We start from the raw sequence: 17,156 nt of genomic DNA on the forward strand, positions 1-17,156 counted from the left end.
CCAACCCCATCCCCATCCCCTCCTCCCGTCCTGCTGCAGCCCCAGCCCCTCCATCGGACTCTTATCTCCAATAATCCCCCCTAAGAGGGGCTTTCTGCTTGTTATGACACCCAGTGAAAGCGTGGGAGAAAGATCCTTTCTTCGCCCTTGTCCTCCACAGCCAGCCACTAGCCTGAATGGGAGGCTTTTTTGTGTCTCTGTGTGCCTGACTAATTGAGCTGAAGGACTTGCGTCTGGAAGGGCTTGAAAGGGACTTTTGTTGCCACTGCGGAGTTTGTGGAAGGCGAATGAGCCCTGCTTTCTTAGGGAACGCGGGTCCTGGGCAAATTTGACTCTCGAGTGCTCACGCCTCCCAGTTCTTTGGGAAAATAAGGGAAAAAAAAAAAAAAAAAAAGTGGTGGGATTGGATTTTTTGTGTTGTGCGTGGGGCGTTTTTTTGGGTGATTTTTTTTCTTTTTTTTTTTTTTTTTTTTTTTAGCACTATTGGCAACCCCAGGCGCTGGAGAATTGAATCTGGCAAAAAAAAAAAACAACACAAAACCACAACAAAAAAACCCCAAAAAACAAACAAACAAACAAAAAAAAAACACACACAAAAAAAAAAAATAAAAACCCCAAAAAAACCAACCACCCTGGCCCAGGAAGGTTGATGAGCTGGCTGTGAAAAAAAAAAAGGCCTTTTTGGTGAGATGAGTTAAAACTGGCTAAAAATAACAGCATCAGAAGCCCTCCAAAAATAACAATATCGAGAACCCTTGCCTCCAAAAATAACAGTATCGAGAGCCTGCGCCTTTTAAGGCCTGATAATCCAAAGCCAAATCTTCTCCATGGGGAATTCCTTTGTGGTCCAAGGATGCTCGCACATCCCCCTGCACCCTGAGAGGAGATGGGCACCAGCCAGCACAAGCCAGTTCAAGTGGCTGCTGCCAAAATTTCTCTTTTCCTCTCGGCCTTAACGGGAGCGCTGAAAAGTTGGGATTCTCCCTTAAAATGCTTTAATTGGCGTCAGGAGATCCCCGGGTGGCTCCTGGCAGCACCAGTGGCAGCGTGGGCATGCAGGAAGGAATTTTCCTTCCACCTGTGACAGCCCCAACCCCACATCTTCCTTAAAGCACCCAATATCCTGCTTGGAGGAAAATCAAGAGGTTTTGCTGTAGCAAAGTGAGAATTTAAAGGCTCTTTTCCATTGGGAAGTTTGGTTTGGGTCATCCCTGTTGGTATCTTCTGCTGCACTTTTGTTCCCACCACGAGAATGTGGCTTTTCCATGCGTCCAGGATATTTTCTTTGCTGTCTTTGCTAATTTTTAATGAATTTAATGACTTTCTCCAGCTGGTCTTTTCCCCACGGTGTGGCTGTGCAAAACCTACGAGGTGTCTCTCCTGGAAAACACCCTCTGGCAAGGAGGGAACGTGGGGTTTGGGGGGAAAGCAGGGCTTTTGAGGCAGAAAATGTCTTGGCAATCTGGCAAAGATGGTGGGAGAAACGGGGAAGAAAGTGCCTGTATGGGGTCACTTCGTTCCCGTTGCTTATTTCCCATGGAATTTATTTTCCCTGCACCTCGTTGAGAAGTCAATTGAAATTATTGTCCAAAATATATTTTCAATAAATATATTTATATATATATATATTTTCAATAAATATATTTATATATATATATTTTCAATAAATATATTTATATATATATATTTTCAATAAATATATATATATATATATTTTCAATAAATATATTTATATATATATATTTTTTCAATAAATATATTTATATATATATTTTTTTCAATAAATATATTCCCGCCGTAATTTCTCAGCACCTCCTCCCACCTCTTCTTCCTTCATCCCAGAGATCTTGCAGGTACTTCCACACAAGAAATTACTGTGGAAGCTGCCAGGGTCCATTCCTGTGTGGGGCTAAACCCTCAGAGGCTGTGCTGTTGATTTCTAATGACAAGGGATTCAAATGTATTGAAAGTTGTGTTTTTAAGGGGGTGATGTAGAGGCTGCAAATGCCCACGCCACCTCTTTTCCCACCCTGCACCCAAAGGCTGCAGTTGGGTGCCTTCAGGAGTTTCCCAGGGCCAAAGAGGATGGGGGGAAAACCAGAACAAATGGGTTTGGAACAGATGTAGACATGAGTGGTGAAATTTGATAGAGAGGGAAGGTGAAGGCAAAGAGAGCTGAATGAACAGGAGGCCTTCTGAATAATAATAATAATAATAATAATAATAATAATAATAATAATAACTCAAAAATTTAAAAATCACTCTTTTTTTTCACACGACTCCACTTGGAGTTTTTAAATCCAGCACTTTCTGCCACCACTGTGCTAAACTCAACCTTGGTTTTGTGTCCTGCAGCCCGAGGCCTGGCCCGCCGCAGCTCCGGGGATGCCCACGGCACCAGGTAATTGTCCAAGCATCCTGCTCCTTTCTGTGCCAGGAAATGACAATTTCGGGGTGTTTGCCTGAGGAATCTGAGGAGTTTGTCCTGTCAGCCCCATGCCAGGACAATGCACTTGTGTATTGTTTGTGATGAGCAGCTCCCGGCCAATTTTTTTTTTTTTTTTTTTTTTTTTGTGTGTGTCTTTGTTTGTTTTGTTTTGTTTTTTTTTTTTAATATCTGCTTCCCAATAACCAATTAAAAAAGAGAAAAAATCACCAAATTCCAGTTTTGGAATTATGTGTGAACTTGGAAATTGGGGCTTGGAGTCAAAACAAGATGAGGGGAGCAGAGCAAGGCTCCTGCTCCAATGGGCTGGAGGCCAGAAGATGTAAAGAAACCCAAATTACTGGAGCCTTCTTTTTTTTTTTTTTAATCTTTTTCTCTTTTTTCTTTTTCTTTTTCCTTTTCCTTTTCCTTTTCCTTTCTCTTTTTTCTTTTTCTTTTTCTTTTTCTTTTTCTTTTTCTTTTTCTTTTTCTTTTTCTTTTTCTTTTTCTTTTTCTTTTTCTTTTTCTTTTTCTTTTTCTTTTTCTTTTTCTTTTTCTTTTTCTTTTTTTTCTTTTCCTTTTCCTTTTCCTTTTCCTTTTCCTTTTCCTTTTCCTTTTTCTTTTTCTTTTCCTTTTTCCTTTTTCCTTTTTCCTTTTTCTTTTTCCTTTTTCTTTTTTTTTTTTAAGTAGAGAAAGGGACTTGCCAAAGTGCAGACCTCAAGTATATTTTACCCTCTGCAGAGGCCTTATTATGCTGGAACTAGCTTAATTAACTAAAAGGGTTTATTTTTTTTATAACTGACCAGTAGTTCTGGGCTCGTGCATTTCAGAGCACAGCAGAGTGACTCTAAACCAATAATTTTTGTGGTATCTCAAACCAAACCCCTAAAATTTGGGAAATTCTTGTCCTTGCACAGATTATTGCTGCTGCACTTAACACCTTACAGCTCAAATAACAAGAGATTTTGAGCAGATTGGGAAAAAAAGATCAAATGTAAAAGGAGGCATAGAAAATAACAGAAAATCAGGAGGGTTTGGAGCAGATAAGGAATAATTCTCGGGCAAAACACAGCAATAATCCTAAAGTGCTTTATTATTGTGAATCAACACAATGTTGCTATAAAATATTTAGAATTCTGCCGTGCATCTATTTCTCTGTAACATTCGTAATTCCTGCAATCCCAACATTCAGTGGGCACGAGGTCACTGCCTGGAATTTCCAGCTCCCAGCACTGGGGCCTTCCCGTCTCTGGGGCAGGGATGAGGATTCAGGATTTTTCCAAAGGTCTGGAGGAGCAGGGCACTGATGCCACACACGTTTTGAAGGCACTCTGGACGTGCCAGGATGCCAGGCAGGGCACGGGGATGTGGATTGGGACCCCAGTGCCACCACTGCCACCCTCTGCTCCTCCCTCCCTCTCTCCCCGGAGGACCACGGGCTCACCCAGCACTGGGGGAAAATGTAATTTAATTTTTTTTTTTCCTCAATGAAAACACTGGCGGGAAAAAAAAAAAAAAAAAAAAAAGAAAAGAAAAGAAAAGAAAAAAGAAGAAGAATGGAATCTTGGTGCGTTTTGTGACTTTGTTCCCAGCAGAAGAAGAGCCAGGGCCAGCCCAGTGAGCTGGCTCGAGCGAGCAGCCAAACCCTTGTGGCTGCCAGGACCCTTCGCTGCTGCACCATGGAGGCTTTCACCTTCTGCCAAGAGCGGCCTGCTCCTCTTCCTTCTCTTCCCTTCCCTTCCCTTCCTTTTCTTTTCTATCCTTTCCTTTATCTTCTTACCTAATCTTTATTTAATCTTATTTTTTTTCTCTAATTTTCGAATTTTCCTTTTTCTTTATTTCCCTTTTTATTTCCCTTTTTATTTTCCCTTTTATTTCCCTTTTTAGTGTTGCATTTCCTTTTCATTTCATTTCCCCCCCCTTTTTTTTTTTTTGTTGTTGTTGTCCTTGTTGTTGCTTTCCTATTTTTTTTCCCCCCCCTTTGTTTTCTTTTCCCATTTTAATTTCCATCTTTCCCCCCAGTTTCGCGCTTAAGCCTGCTTTGTCTTGTCTCCTGCCGGAACGTTTAACGAAGGGGCAGCCGCTCCCACGCCAGTGGGGTTTTTATTGTTGTTGTTGGTATTTTCCTGATGCTTTGTTCCACCCTCCCCACCTCGGTGCCCATCGAGGGGTGCGGGTCGGGGTGCCCGCCATGGATGGGGAAGCACAAAGCCCCAAGGAAGACACGAGGGCTCTTGTTATCCGGGCCGCGCAGGAAAGAGTTAACCCATTAGAAATTCCGAGCCCTTCTTCCGATAGTTAAACCTGATTTGCATGCATTTGCATAATGAATGTCATTTGCATTCTTGGAGGTTGGCTACTTCTGTGGGAAAAGTCAAAGCGGGATTGCGGGGAGGGTGAAGGGGGGTCGGTGAAGAAAGAAGGGAAGATTTTTTTCCCCCCCCGCGCCCCCGCGCATCCCTGCCCCTCGCCGTCCTCACCCAAACGCTCTCCTCCTTCCCCTCTTTCCCCCCATTTTTCCCCCCTCGAGGCCTTCTCCCTTCCGCAGGACGCACAAAGCCGGCCATCGCCCGGCTAGGCCGTGCCGAGGCCGGGCGCATCCTCTCCCCCTTCCCCTCCTTTAATTTCTGCCTCTAATTCCATCTTGGCTCCCGTTCCCGGTCGCCCTCGCGAGCGGGGGGCCGCGGCCCCGGCCCTCCCCTCCCGGCGGGTGCATGCGTGCTGAGGGGAAGGCAAGGTGGGAGCCACCATTTTAGGCAGCTGCAGTGTAAAATGGCCGATTCCCCTCGGCCGGGCCCAGCCACGCGGGCGGGAGCGTTCCGGCGCCTTCCGTCGCGTTCCGGCGCCTTCCGTGGGCCGCGACGGAGCCGCTGGCGGCGCTTGGGGCGCCGAGGCCTCGCCGCGGGGCCTTCGGCCTCGAGGGGCTCATGCCGGCCTCGCCGGGATTTGGGATTTCCCTTTTCCCGCCCTCGCCGGGGCGTCGCGGCCGCGAAACCCCCCCCAGCCAACCCACACCCCAAAATCAGCCTCTTTTCGCCTCATCCCCAGCTTTTGCACCACCGAAGGCAGCTCTATCATCTTTTTGTACCGTATTTTTTTTAAAAATTATTGTTCAAAGTACCCTGCGTGCCTCCTGTGGGGCTTGAGGCTCGGCTGCAGAATTTTTTCCTAGATGCACTAGATGACGTTCCAGTCTTTGTGTACTGCGATAACATTAGCGAAACAGCTGTTTAATTATTTTTTTTTCTACCCCTCCTCCTTCTTTTGGACTAGAAAAATTCAACAGCCTCATTTTTTTCTGTTGCTGGAACCATTTCATGGCAGTTTAAGAAAGGGGGGAAGAAGCAACGCGAAACAAGAGCGACTTCATCCCCTCCTGTGAGCGATGGGCTGAGGCATGGTCCAAGTGATCTGTGGGCACAAAGTTATTGTGCTCAGGTTAATCTGAGAGAGGGGGAAAAAAAATCTCTTCACACAACCAGTGGGGTGGGAAGTGATTAATTTTACTACAGCACCTGAAGTATATCGGGGTGTTTTATCTGAAGACCCGTTGCAAGAGGTTTTGGTTTAGGTGAAAATCTTGGTGTTCCACGAGGCCGCGTTTGTTGTTCTTTTTAATTTCTCCCCATCCCTCTGTTGCCATGAGACCTGGGAACTTAAAAGCCTAAATATGCTAAGTGAGTTTAACCCTGGTGTGACGGGAATTTTGAGAGCAGATTAAAACCAACTCTAAATTTATCCCTAGAAGAAATATAAATCACATTTTTTGCTCGCGGGCCGATGCCAGAGGCCCAGACACACCTGGCTGGGGGCAGCCCCGTGGGGAACGTGGCTGGGCTTGGCCCTAGCCTGGTCCCTGGTGGGGTCTGGGAGGTGGGAAGGGGCTGGGGAAGGGGTGGCTGTCACTGCTGGAGCTGGGAAGGGCGTGCGGCCACGCGCTGCGCTCTGCCTGCCAAACGTGCTTAGTCAGGAATGGCAAATACTTCCCTAAAACTGGCAAAAATGCGCTAAGGCTCTTAGCTCTTGGGCTAAGCTGCACCTACTTAGTCCATTTCTCACTGCTTTTATTTATAAACTTCAGGCTGTGCTGGGGGATGTTTTTTTTTTTTTACCCTTCTTTTTTTTCTGGTTCTTTCCCCGGGATGGGGCACAGGAATGTGTCGGGAGCGGAGGTGGAAGGAGAGGATGGGTCTGGGCAGTGCTGCTCTGCTCCCACCACTGCCACTCACTGGCTTGGCACCAGTCAAGAAAAGCCTCAAACATCTGAATTTTCACAGGATCAGACTGTCTCTGATTTCTGTAGTGTTAGAGATGATTTATGGGACTAATGGCCAGCAGAACAAATTCTTTCTCTGCCCCTTCCTCAGTTAAGCCCTGTTCTGCCCTGGGTATCTAAATCCATGAGTAGCCTGTGAGTAGCCACAGCTGGAGACAGAGAAATCTTAAATTAGCAAACCAAAACCACTACACCAAGTTTATACACATGGAAAGTACATAAGGTGAATATTAATGTATTATTAAAATATGGAACAATTCTGTAAGGATACTCCAAAGCATCCAGAGGGTCAGGGCTGCTCACTTGTGGCGTTTTCAAGCAGGGGTGAGCAGCGTTGGAGCTTTGCCACTTGGTTCCTGCTGCACTGAGGGTGGCATCCTCCTTTGAGAGGCTCCTCCTTTGATCCAGGACTCTCCCCTCAGTGAGGCTCTGGCTGGGGATGGCTCTCCCTGTGCTTGGCCACACCAAAGTGCTCAGGACAGCCAGGATAAACCCCCCCAGCCCTGGGGGGCTCTGGGCTTGGCTTTGGGCCTTGGTGGAGCACTCAGTGCCCCGGGCAGGGAGGGAGACCTGGAGAACACAGCTCCCCAGAAGACAAAGAAAGAATAAAGATGGTTTTTTTTTTACTTAGATTTAGAGGTTTTGGACCTGCTTGTAGCTTTTGAGCACTCGGAGTTGGTTTTGCTACACAACTGCAGTTAGATGCTGGCTGGCACCACAGCTGGCAGGGACAGGGAATGGGGCAACGAGAAATTTCAAATTTCATGTAATTTCAAATTTCATTTCATTTCAAACAGCCATTTCAAATTGTCCCAGAGCAGATTGCTCCCTACAAGGCTAAGGCCCCACAGAGGCATCTCAAGTCAGGAAACCAGCCCAGTTTCAAAGATGCTGAGAGTTCTTCAGATGAATTCTCTCTTCCTCATTCCCCTTTCGTGTCAGAAGTGTGGCTGTAATCTCCCTATCCTGGTGTAATCCAGCCAAAGAACACGGGTCTGACATTTAACATCCTCTTTTCTCTCTCTTGCCAGGCTGGACGTGGGCTCACTCTACCTGCTGCTCATTTTCTGGCTGATGAATTGCAGCTCTCTGGCCCTGAGAGTTCACTGGGAATATCCTGGTAAGGGAATTTTAAAAATTTTTTGATTTTTTAAAAAGAGTTTCCCTAAACTTACACTGGGTCTGGCACCAGCAGGCTGCCAGGATGGGCTGAGTGTCTCCATGTGTGGGGACTGGTGAGAGCTCATGGTGACCACGTGGGGGGGAAAAAGAGAAGCCAAAATCTCCGTGGTCACCAGCACCTTCCTTGCTGACCACTTGGCCCAAAGTCTCAAACATCTGGATTTTTTTCTGTGTTTAGCATCTTTTTTTGTGGGTTTGTTAACTCGTAATGCCCACGCCCTGGGAGAGGTGTCTGCCTCATCCACTGGAACAAACAAAAACGGGGGAGAGGGGGTTCCCTGCTAAATGGGAAGGAGATAATAAAGGTGTTTCTGTTGTGTTTGGTTTTAGCTCAGATTGGCTCATCGTGATGTGAATCAGGAGTGGGGGTTATATGGAAAACCCCACCCCCCAAAAGCCATGAGCAGCTGCCAGCAGGACCTTGAGGGACCCTCAGCAGAAGCCCCTCACCACGGCTGATCCCACCTCATCTTCCTCACCTCTCCCTGCCCTGCTGGCAGGCCCTGGCCTGGAGCATGACGTGGATCCTGATTTGCACCAGTGCCTGTCCAGGCTGCCCAGGGCTGCTGAGCAGCACCGGGGGACACAGCACAGGCAGAGTCAGGGTGCAGAGGACACCAGGACATGCCCATCCTGCCCACTGCGCCGTGGGCCACTCGCTGGTGAGCCTGGGGATGTGGTACCACTGGGGCGTGGGGCAGCTCTGTCCCTCGAGGGATGGGGATGGGTGGCAGGTAGAGCCCACACCGGTGGGCAGCTGGCCCCAGGAGGAGGTGATGGGCAGGGGAGAGGTGCTGGGAAGGGACAGTGCGTTTATTATCGAGGCGCAGCTGAAGCGGGTGCTTTGCCAGTGGTCAAGTCTGAATCACAAACTCTGCATTGTTTCTGAGTGTGCTCAGCACATTTCCCTTCTCCCCCTCCCTTTCCCTTTCCTCTCCTCTCGCCCTTGCACAAAGCTGTCATTGTGCAGGGGACTTGGTGATGGCAGCGTTGTTATTTGGTCAGAAAAAAAAAAAAAAAAAAAAGGGAAAAAAAAAAAAGAAAAAAAAAAGAAAAGAAAGAAGTGGGGAGGGGGGACCCAACAAGGTGAAGAGGTTTAAATCAGCTTAGCCCAAATGCCAATTAAAAACCAAAGAGGATTAGGCTTGTGATCAGCAGAATAGACAGTCATTGTACCCGGGAGGAGGTTCCCCCTCCCCAGGCCCGACGCGGCGGTGCCGCAGGTTTGGCTGGGATCGGCACCGCTCCCTCGGAGCAGGGCAGGGGCTGCCCAGAGCCCGGGGCTGGGCTGGGCACGCACCAAAGCAGGGCAGACACAGGTTCCCGGTGCAAAGACCTTTTCTCGCATTTTTTAAGGACTCTTGTCCCGCCTTGGGTTCAGCTGAGCAAGGAGAGGTTTCAGCCTCTCTGCCAAGGGGGGTCTGCCCTGAAATCGGCTCTTGGGCTGGAGCATCCTTTGGCCGGGGCTTGGTGCAGCCTCCCCGGGGTGAGCTCCTGTCTGGGGGTCTGAGCAGACACTGTCCCCATCTTGCCAGACCCCCACGTGCCTCTCAGGTGCTTGTGCTGGCCGAGGGCTCTCTGCAGCTGTAGGACCCTTGGCCAGACCTTTGCTCCCAAGCAGCTGGTGCATCACCCTCGGCCCCAGGCTGCGGTGACCATCACACGAGTTCTACTCCAGTGACCATGCAGAGAAGACAAGTTCTCTGCTGCATGGCTTGGAGAAGTGATGTCAGTGCTTTCTGCCTGGTTTAGTCCCCTGCACTGCCCACTAACTTGCTGCTTCCATGGTTTGAAGTGTAAGGTAGCCAGAGCCGTGGTCCTTGTGGCCCCCTCACCTGTGAGAGGAACCCAGGCTGGGAGAGGTGTGTCTGGGTGACTGCTGGGACTCAGAGTCACGTGGCTCACCCAGTTCTCTCCCAGTATGCTGGCAAACTGGTAAAACTCCAGGAACAGGAAGATGCTCTGCACCATCACAGTAACCTGGATCAGTCTGTGGCTGTGGTCCTGACTCTGCTGACAGGGCAGTGAAGGCAAATCCCCCGCAGCCAGAACAGTTACGCTGGTGTGAAAAGGGTGTTGCCAGAGCAGGAGTGTCCTGATGCCACCCTGGCTGCTTAAAATGTGTCCTCACTTAGGTAGAAAATGTAATTCCAGACTAACTTTGAGGTTTTGGAAAGGAAAGGTACCAAGTGTGGGTGGGAGCTGGGCCAAGCGGGGAGAGGTTTAAGGGACATCAGCACCAAGCTCAGGTGGAGCTTGAGCCCCTCCAGGTCTGAGTGGGGGTGAGCAGCCTGAGCCCCCCCTCTTTTACCCTGGGGGGTGCAAAGAGACCCCCTGCACTCCTGTGCTGCCTCTTCTCAGTGTCCCTGCTAGGTGGATCCTTTCTGCTGGTGGGGGCCATCTCCTGGCTGAGGTGGCCTTGAAGCCTGGTGGTTCCCAGAGTCCTGCTTTGCACGGGAGCCCAGGGATGGTCCAGCTCCAGCCATCTCCTGGAAGACGCTGAGCTGAGACCTTGCTGCTGTCGCCTCTAGATGCAAAACGCTCCCAGCCTTGAGACAGGGAGAATCAAAAGGGAGTGAAAGGGCCTTTTCCCTCGAGAGCAGAAGAAGGAGAAACCCTCCTGCTTCTGGACCAGGAGCTGCTTCTCCCCAGTCCTGGGCACGGCCAGCACTGGCTGAAGGACCAGAGCCGTGGTGCAACAGGCAGAGGCGGGGGAGGCAGAAAGCAGAAAAGCTGTGGAGCAAAGGAAATGTGCTTTGAGGGGACAGGGAAGGCGTGAAGGGGATGCTGTGGGCTGGGAGGAGGTGCAATGCCTCCACCTCCCCTCCGGAAAGCCCTCGCGCTGTCCCCACGCCCGGGGCTGCCCAGCGGCGTGCAGCGAGCGCCCGGGCTGTGGGAGCGGGGGAAGAGGGCAGGATCCGCTGCTTTTTTTTTTGTTGCTGCCGTGTAATTTATGATATGAGAGAGAGCCATTGTCTGGACCCATCCTGTATTTTTCCGAGGGCTTTGCCTCTCTTCCCAGACCCCCGCTGTGCTCCCGCTACTGTACGGTTGCTATGGGGCTGCTCCCCGTGCCGCGGCTATGCGGGGCAGTGCCGGGGAGGGCTGCCCGCCGCGGCCGGACCCATCTGGAGCCCCGAGCCCGCTGCCGCAGCCCAGCCGCCCGGCGGCCCCGCTGACGTGCCGAGGGCCTGGGAATGGGGCTTTCGGCCCATCCAAGTTCACGGCCACCGGAGGCATTCAGCTGCCGGAGGGGCGGGAGGGGGGGGCGGGCAGCGGGATCTGGGGCGTTTGGCTCCATTCTCCCTTCCCTTTCAGCGCCGGCAATGTCCTCGGTGCATACAGATCCCCCGTCCCTTTCTCCTCCTGACAAGTGCGCACATAAATAAATTACCCCACCGGGCGAGTGTGGAACAATCTGTCCCCTAAATTCTATTCATCGCCAGACAGGACTCATTATTCCCCCGATTAAAGCCGCTGGAGTAGCTTGCAAGGGTTACAGTTACTCTGTCAAACTGTAAATAAGACACTAAAAATAAAGGGCGCTGGCGAGAGAAGGGGGAAAGGGAAGCCAGACTAATGCCTGCTGCTAGGGAAACCGAATGAATCCCTAATGACGCCTGTGTACAAACTGCAAATAATGAAGGAAAAGTGACAAACAGACCTCAGCCAGGCTGTGGCGAGGTCTTCGCTCTGTGATGGCAGTGGGGACCAGCTCACCTCTTCCTCCAGGGACAGGCAGGAGAGCCGGACCCCCTTGCACACCTCTCTGAGCAGAGCATTTGAGCCCTTGTGCAGGAAGCTTTTGCTCTTTTGGGTGTGTTTATTTTTCAGGCCCTGGGCCTGAGCCCACGTTTTGAGGTTGTAGAGAAAGAAGTCCATTGCCTGTGGTGTCAGAGCAGCAGCCCCCAAAGTTTGGTTTGTGCTCTGCTCTTAGAACAGCTCGGAGCTCTGACCTAGGACAGGGCTAGGACCAGGGGGGTTAAATCCATCCTTCTGCCCAGAGCCCTGGGGGATGCAGCCCAGGCTCCTTCCCACCTGCAGCAGGTCATCACTGTCGTGGCTGAGATGGAGATGCAGGGCTGAGTCCCAGGTCTGAGCAGTGTGTGTCTGCTCCTCCCTGCTGCCTGTGCCGTGATAGATCACAGGGGAGGCTGTGTCCAGCCCTAGAAAGCCTCTTTGGATAAAATACAGCTCCTTCCTGGCTGGTCTCTTGCCAGCCAGCAAAGATAGGAATATTTGCCTTGCAGCAGATCCTTTTTCTCCTTTGATATCTTAGAGCTGAAGAAATGAGGCAAAAAAAAAAAAAAAAAATCAGCTATAGGCTTGTTGTGGGTGTTTCTCAGTTCCAGAGGGACTGCAATGTGAGAGTTTTATTTCAGGTCCTGCTTGAACTATTCCCACCACCCGCAGTGGGTGAAATGCTGGAATTCTCTGTGTTGCTTGGGGAAATATTTTGATTCACGCCCCCCAAGCATGTAAAAGACAGAGAAAAGACAGCTCTGAGCTACGTCCCTCCAGGTGGATTCTTGCTCTCCAAAGGAGAGCACCGAGCAGGGAAGGTCCTGGTAGGGCCGTGCAGTCCTTGGGACTCAGAGCAGACCAGGCTGGCCACTGAGCCCTCATCCCCCAGCTCTGTGTGGGTGCCTCAGTGCACTCCCACCCTCCCACAGAGCCCAGCAGTGCTGGGGCCTCTCTGGAGCCTGATCTCCACCAAGGAAGGGAGCAGGGGGAGCAGCAGGTTCTCCCAGCAGCAGCAGAATTGCAAGGGGCCTCATGCAGGCAGAGGGTTTTTTAGAGACACTTTATGCTTCTACAAGGCTCAGACATCTTAAAAGGGATTTTTCAGGCCAGCCAAGCTAGTCTGGAGCCCAGTTGCATTTCCCAGTCAGGTCAAGCCAAGGCTTAGCAGATTTCTTTCCCTTCTGTCTTAGGGGAAACAAACCCTTTTCACCCACAGTTCCTGGCTGTGAGGCCTCATGGCTCCAAAGCAGCATTCCTGGGTCATTCCTGATGCCATGGTATGTGCAGAATTTCAAATGGAGGCTCATGGCTCCACATCTCCATGTGCTTTCCCTGCTGGACTCAGTGACTTGGAAGAAGCTCCAGGATGGAGCAGGAGATTCGTTATTGCCATTGGTAATAATTGGTGTTGCCATTGCCAGTGGTGGTGCCTGTGCAGCTCCTACAGCCTCAGGTGGGGGTGTGCAGGTGCTGATGAAGGAAGAGCTGTGCTCCTCTCCCTCCCCTGCCACATTTACCAGCTTAGCTGGAAAAGGAGCAATTTGGAAAAAGTCTCATAACCAGCCAGACCTGAGCAAGTCAAACCCATACCTGGGTTTTCCTGGTGCTCCTCAGCCACGGAAATTGGGCAGCTCTTCACCTTAACTGCTCCCTGGAGTTTGCCTTTAGAAGAGTTTTGGGCTTAGGGAACCTCATGGTATCCTGGGAGAGAGCTTTGGGGTTTTGCCCCTTATCAGGGAAGTCTTTGCTTGCAGACTCAGGTGCTGGGAGCAGCATCGGGGCCAGGGATGCAATTGGGAGTACTCAGATCTGCTTGAGACCACACCAGGAATGGCAAAAAGGAGCTTACTTGCCTTTTGCTGCCTGAACCTCTTGGGTCACATTTCCCAAGGTTTCTCTCAACCTGTAAAAATAGGATTATCACTACTTTTTAATGGAATCTGTGATTCCCTTCCATGTGAATCACCCAGTGCCAGAAACTCAAGCTTTACCATGGTGTTTGAGGAGACTGGGGGTTGCTGGCCCTTGGGCAAAGCCCACCCAGCCAGATTTGTCCTGGCAGTCCTCCATTTCAGATATCTTCATAGCAGTTCTGAGACGATCTCGTGCCTCCTTTCGTTTCCTCAAGACACCTGACTGTGCTTTTTCGCCCTTCCATGGGTGTCATCTGGATGTGTCCACGAAGCAGAAGCTGGCAGCTCGCTCTTGGACCCTCAAAGCTGGCTCAGCAAGGTCCGAAGGGCCGTGTTTCAGTCACACCCCGTCAGTTCCCTTTCCTTTTCAAGGATTAGGACCTTCAGTCTGGTTTAATCCTCAGTACCAGATTCTGCAGGAGTCTGCGTAGCACACTCACATCTCAGTAACAGCCAGGTGACTCGCAGGGCTAAACCACTCCGGGTTTTTCTTTCATTACAACCTCCTTTTAAAGCACATTTAAATGCTTCCCCGCAGGCTCATGTGAGGGCTGTTAAGGGCTTCATTTGAATAAATAAGGGCATAGGTAGAGGAGGAACATCACCACAGCCCCCTGGAAACCCAGCGCCAGCCATGGCAGCAGTGGGCTGGCGATGGCGAAGGGCCTCGATGTTATATGTTCCATAAAGTAGAGTAATTAAGTATTACTAGTTTTGATGACTTCAAACAGAGTGACTCCAGGAAATAAGCCCCTTCTTTATAATTAGTGGGATTTCCTCTGCATCAAACGGAGAGATTGATTCTTTAATCTGCTCACATGCTTTTGATTTGGTCTTTCAGCTGCTTGTACCAACTGCTTCTACTCCCTGCTCTTGCCGATAAAACCTTGCAAAGGAGATTTTAGGAAGGCATGACCTGAGTTGAGGTCCAGGATTTTCTTTGTGTGTGGCTGTTTTGTGAATTCCTAATTTGCCGGAGATGATGATCACGATGATAACAATAATAAAAAAATAACACAAATAATGGCTTTTAAGCATCCACCTATGTTTAGGTCAAATAACTGTGGTTTGAGGTTTTGTTTATTGCCTTCTCAGCACACCTCTTAGCTCTGGCTCATACTCTTTAACACCTGAAAAGGTAATTTTGGCTTCCTGTCCAGGTTGGGCTCGCTGCACAATGTTGCTCTCGTAAGAGCACACACCTAACACCAGGTCTGTTGGCGCTCCAAGGGCTCCACTGAAGTTAGGGCTGGACCTGTGCAGAGGGTCTTTGGAGGTGTTGGACCTGATTTACTACTAAACACAGGGACTTGGGAAGCTCTGCCTGAAATGAGACAGATTGTGGCTGCCCCATCCCTGGAAGTGTCCGTGGCCAGGCTGGACATGGCAGAGGGTAGAATGAGATGAGCTTTAAGGTCCCTTCCAATCCAAACCATTCCACAATTCTCTGAAAACCCTTGCAAGTGTTGCTGTTTTCCAAATGAAGAGTTGAGGAGGGAGTGGGAACTTGGCCCCTGCAAGTGCAGGAAGCTGCTGGTGAGCAAGAAGCTCCTTCTGGGCATCTCCATGGGGTCAGTGGCGCCACATCAGTCATGTTGGAAATGTGGGCTGGGGTCTGTGCTGGTTCCAGGCGTGGCCTAAACCTCCCATGTGCTTCTCCCACCTCCAAAGCAGCTCAGACCTTGAATCATCTCAGCAAACAGCCCCTGGCTGGGTTTTCTTCCAGCATGTGAGGTTCTTCTGAGACTGCTGAGGAGATAAAAAAGGGGGGAAACCGGGACTATGCTGCTTTCCATCCACCTTTTCATGCTGTTGGAAATGTGCAGGATGAGCAAGAGAGGCTTGTGGGGCCTCGTGCGCATCCCAGAGGATGAAAATGAGAGGATGAAAGTGAGAGGACAAAGTTGTGGCAGCTGTAGGGCAGGGACTGGCACCGCTCCCCGTGTGCCACCCACAAACAAGGTGGGAAGGGCAAACGGGGCCGTGGCCAGCCCTGGCCGGTGGCTCCAGCCTGCAGGGAGGACCGTGGGGAGGGGATGGATCCTCCTGGGCTCACCTGGAGCCGGAGCAGGAGCAGGAATGCTGCGAGCAGTGCTTGGTATGCCCTGCACAAGCCTCCCCGCGTCTGGAGCGGTGTCGAACACAGATCGTATAATTAGGGAGCCAGTGAATACGTAACTGTACATTATGCAAATAGTGATCAAAATCACTGTTTTCAGCAGAAATGCCTGAAGATCAAGACAGAAGCTTCATGCAACCTTAATTTAATCTGGTCCTGCAGGAGTGGGGAGGTCTGATGGATGACCCAACCTTGTGCCTGCCCGTGTTTAGCAAGGCTGGGATGGGAGCGGGGGGAGGAGTGCTGGAGCATGCTAAGCGAGGGGGAAATGGCACTGAAATCATGTTAGCAAACAGGGGAAAAGGGCAGAATGGGCTGATGTTTACAGTAATTTTCTTCTTCTTTTAATTTCAGGTGAAGAACATAAAGCTGGAAGAATAGGAAAAAAATTTAAAAAAAAGAAGAAAAGAAAGAAAAAGTGTCTCCAACCCCAGGAAATCTGTGTTAATTGCTTATGAATGTCTCTGTCTAAAAAATTATCGAATTGATGTTGTCGTGCTTTTTTTTGACAGCCTGTCTGTTACATTTTTTTAAAATATTCATGCACCGAAATCTAATTACTAGGCAAATTTAATGATAATGAAATGAAGGCACTTTAGCAGAAAGCATAGGGCCTTGTTAATGTTTTCTCAGCCTCTGTCTTGTTCATATTTTTAAAATTATTTTTTTTACAACTGTCTTTCTTGCACATGAAAAAAAAAAAAAAAAAGATTGCTGAAAATAAAGCTCAGATTGCCGATAATGTTTGTGGTGGTTCTGTTTGCAATGATGGGGAATTTGCAAGGTGATTAAAGGTGTTTTGCAAAAATCAAATGAGCCTAACCTAATCAGATAAGGCAGATGAAATATTATTATTAGAGGGGTAACATTAAGAGCATGCCTGGAGGCATTAGCAAAGATGAAGCGTCTCGTGCAGGACCAACAACAGCCTTGCCATCCTCTGGGCCCCTCCAGCTGCTTTGCAGGGCACAGGACTTGTCTGTGCTCTCCCTAGGCCAGGCCTGGGTGGTTGGAGGATGGATGTGATGGTTGGAGGATTGTTGTGATGGTTGGAGGATGGATGTGATGGCTGGAGGATGCCCATGATGGTTGGAGGATGGATGTGATGGTTGGAGGAGGATGCCCATGATGGTTGGAGGATGGATGTGATGGTTGGAGGATGCCCATGATGGTTGGAGGAGGATGCACACAATGGTTGGAGGATGCCCATGATGATTTGCGGATGGTTGTGATGGTTGGAGGACGCCCATGATGGTTGGAGGATGCACATGATGATTTGAGGTTGGTTGTGATGGTTGGAGGATTGTTGTGATGGTTGGAGGATGCCAATGATGGTTGGAGGATGGATGTGATGGTTGGAGGATGCCCATGATGGTTGGAGGATGCACACAATGGTTGGAGGATGGTTGTGATGGTTGGAGGACGCCCATGATGGTTGGAGGATGCCCATGATGGTTGGAGGATGCCCATGATGGTTGGAGGATGCACATGATGATT

The 17,156-nt window shown here is 49.8% G+C and overlaps 1 protein-coding gene across 1 annotated transcript in view; it reads left to right on the forward strand.

Moving 5' to 3' along the window:
- Window positions 1–16,403, forward strand: part of LOC128820304 (translation initiation factor IF-2-like) — a 30,468-nt gene extending 14,065 nt beyond the window's left edge. The window contains exons 4-7 of the mRNA XM_054000960.1: window positions 2,356–2,401; window positions 7,733–7,821; window positions 8,214–8,545; window positions 16,014–16,403. Coding sequence (XP_053856935.1) covers window positions 2,356–2,401; window positions 7,733–7,821; window positions 8,214–8,233 — 155 coding nt within the window. The 3' untranslated portion in view covers window positions 8,234–8,545; window positions 16,014–16,403. The remainder of the gene's footprint in view (window positions 1–2,355; window positions 2,402–7,732; window positions 7,822–8,213; window positions 8,546–16,013) is intronic.
- The last annotated feature ends 753 nt before the right edge of the window (window positions 16,404–17,156 follow it).

Source organism: Vidua macroura, chromosome 29 (genome assembly GCF_024509145.1).
Source record: "Vidua macroura isolate BioBank_ID:100142 chromosome 29, ASM2450914v1, whole genome shotgun sequence".
NCBI classification, from domain to species: Eukaryota; Metazoa; Chordata; class Aves; order Passeriformes; family Viduidae; genus Vidua; species Vidua macroura.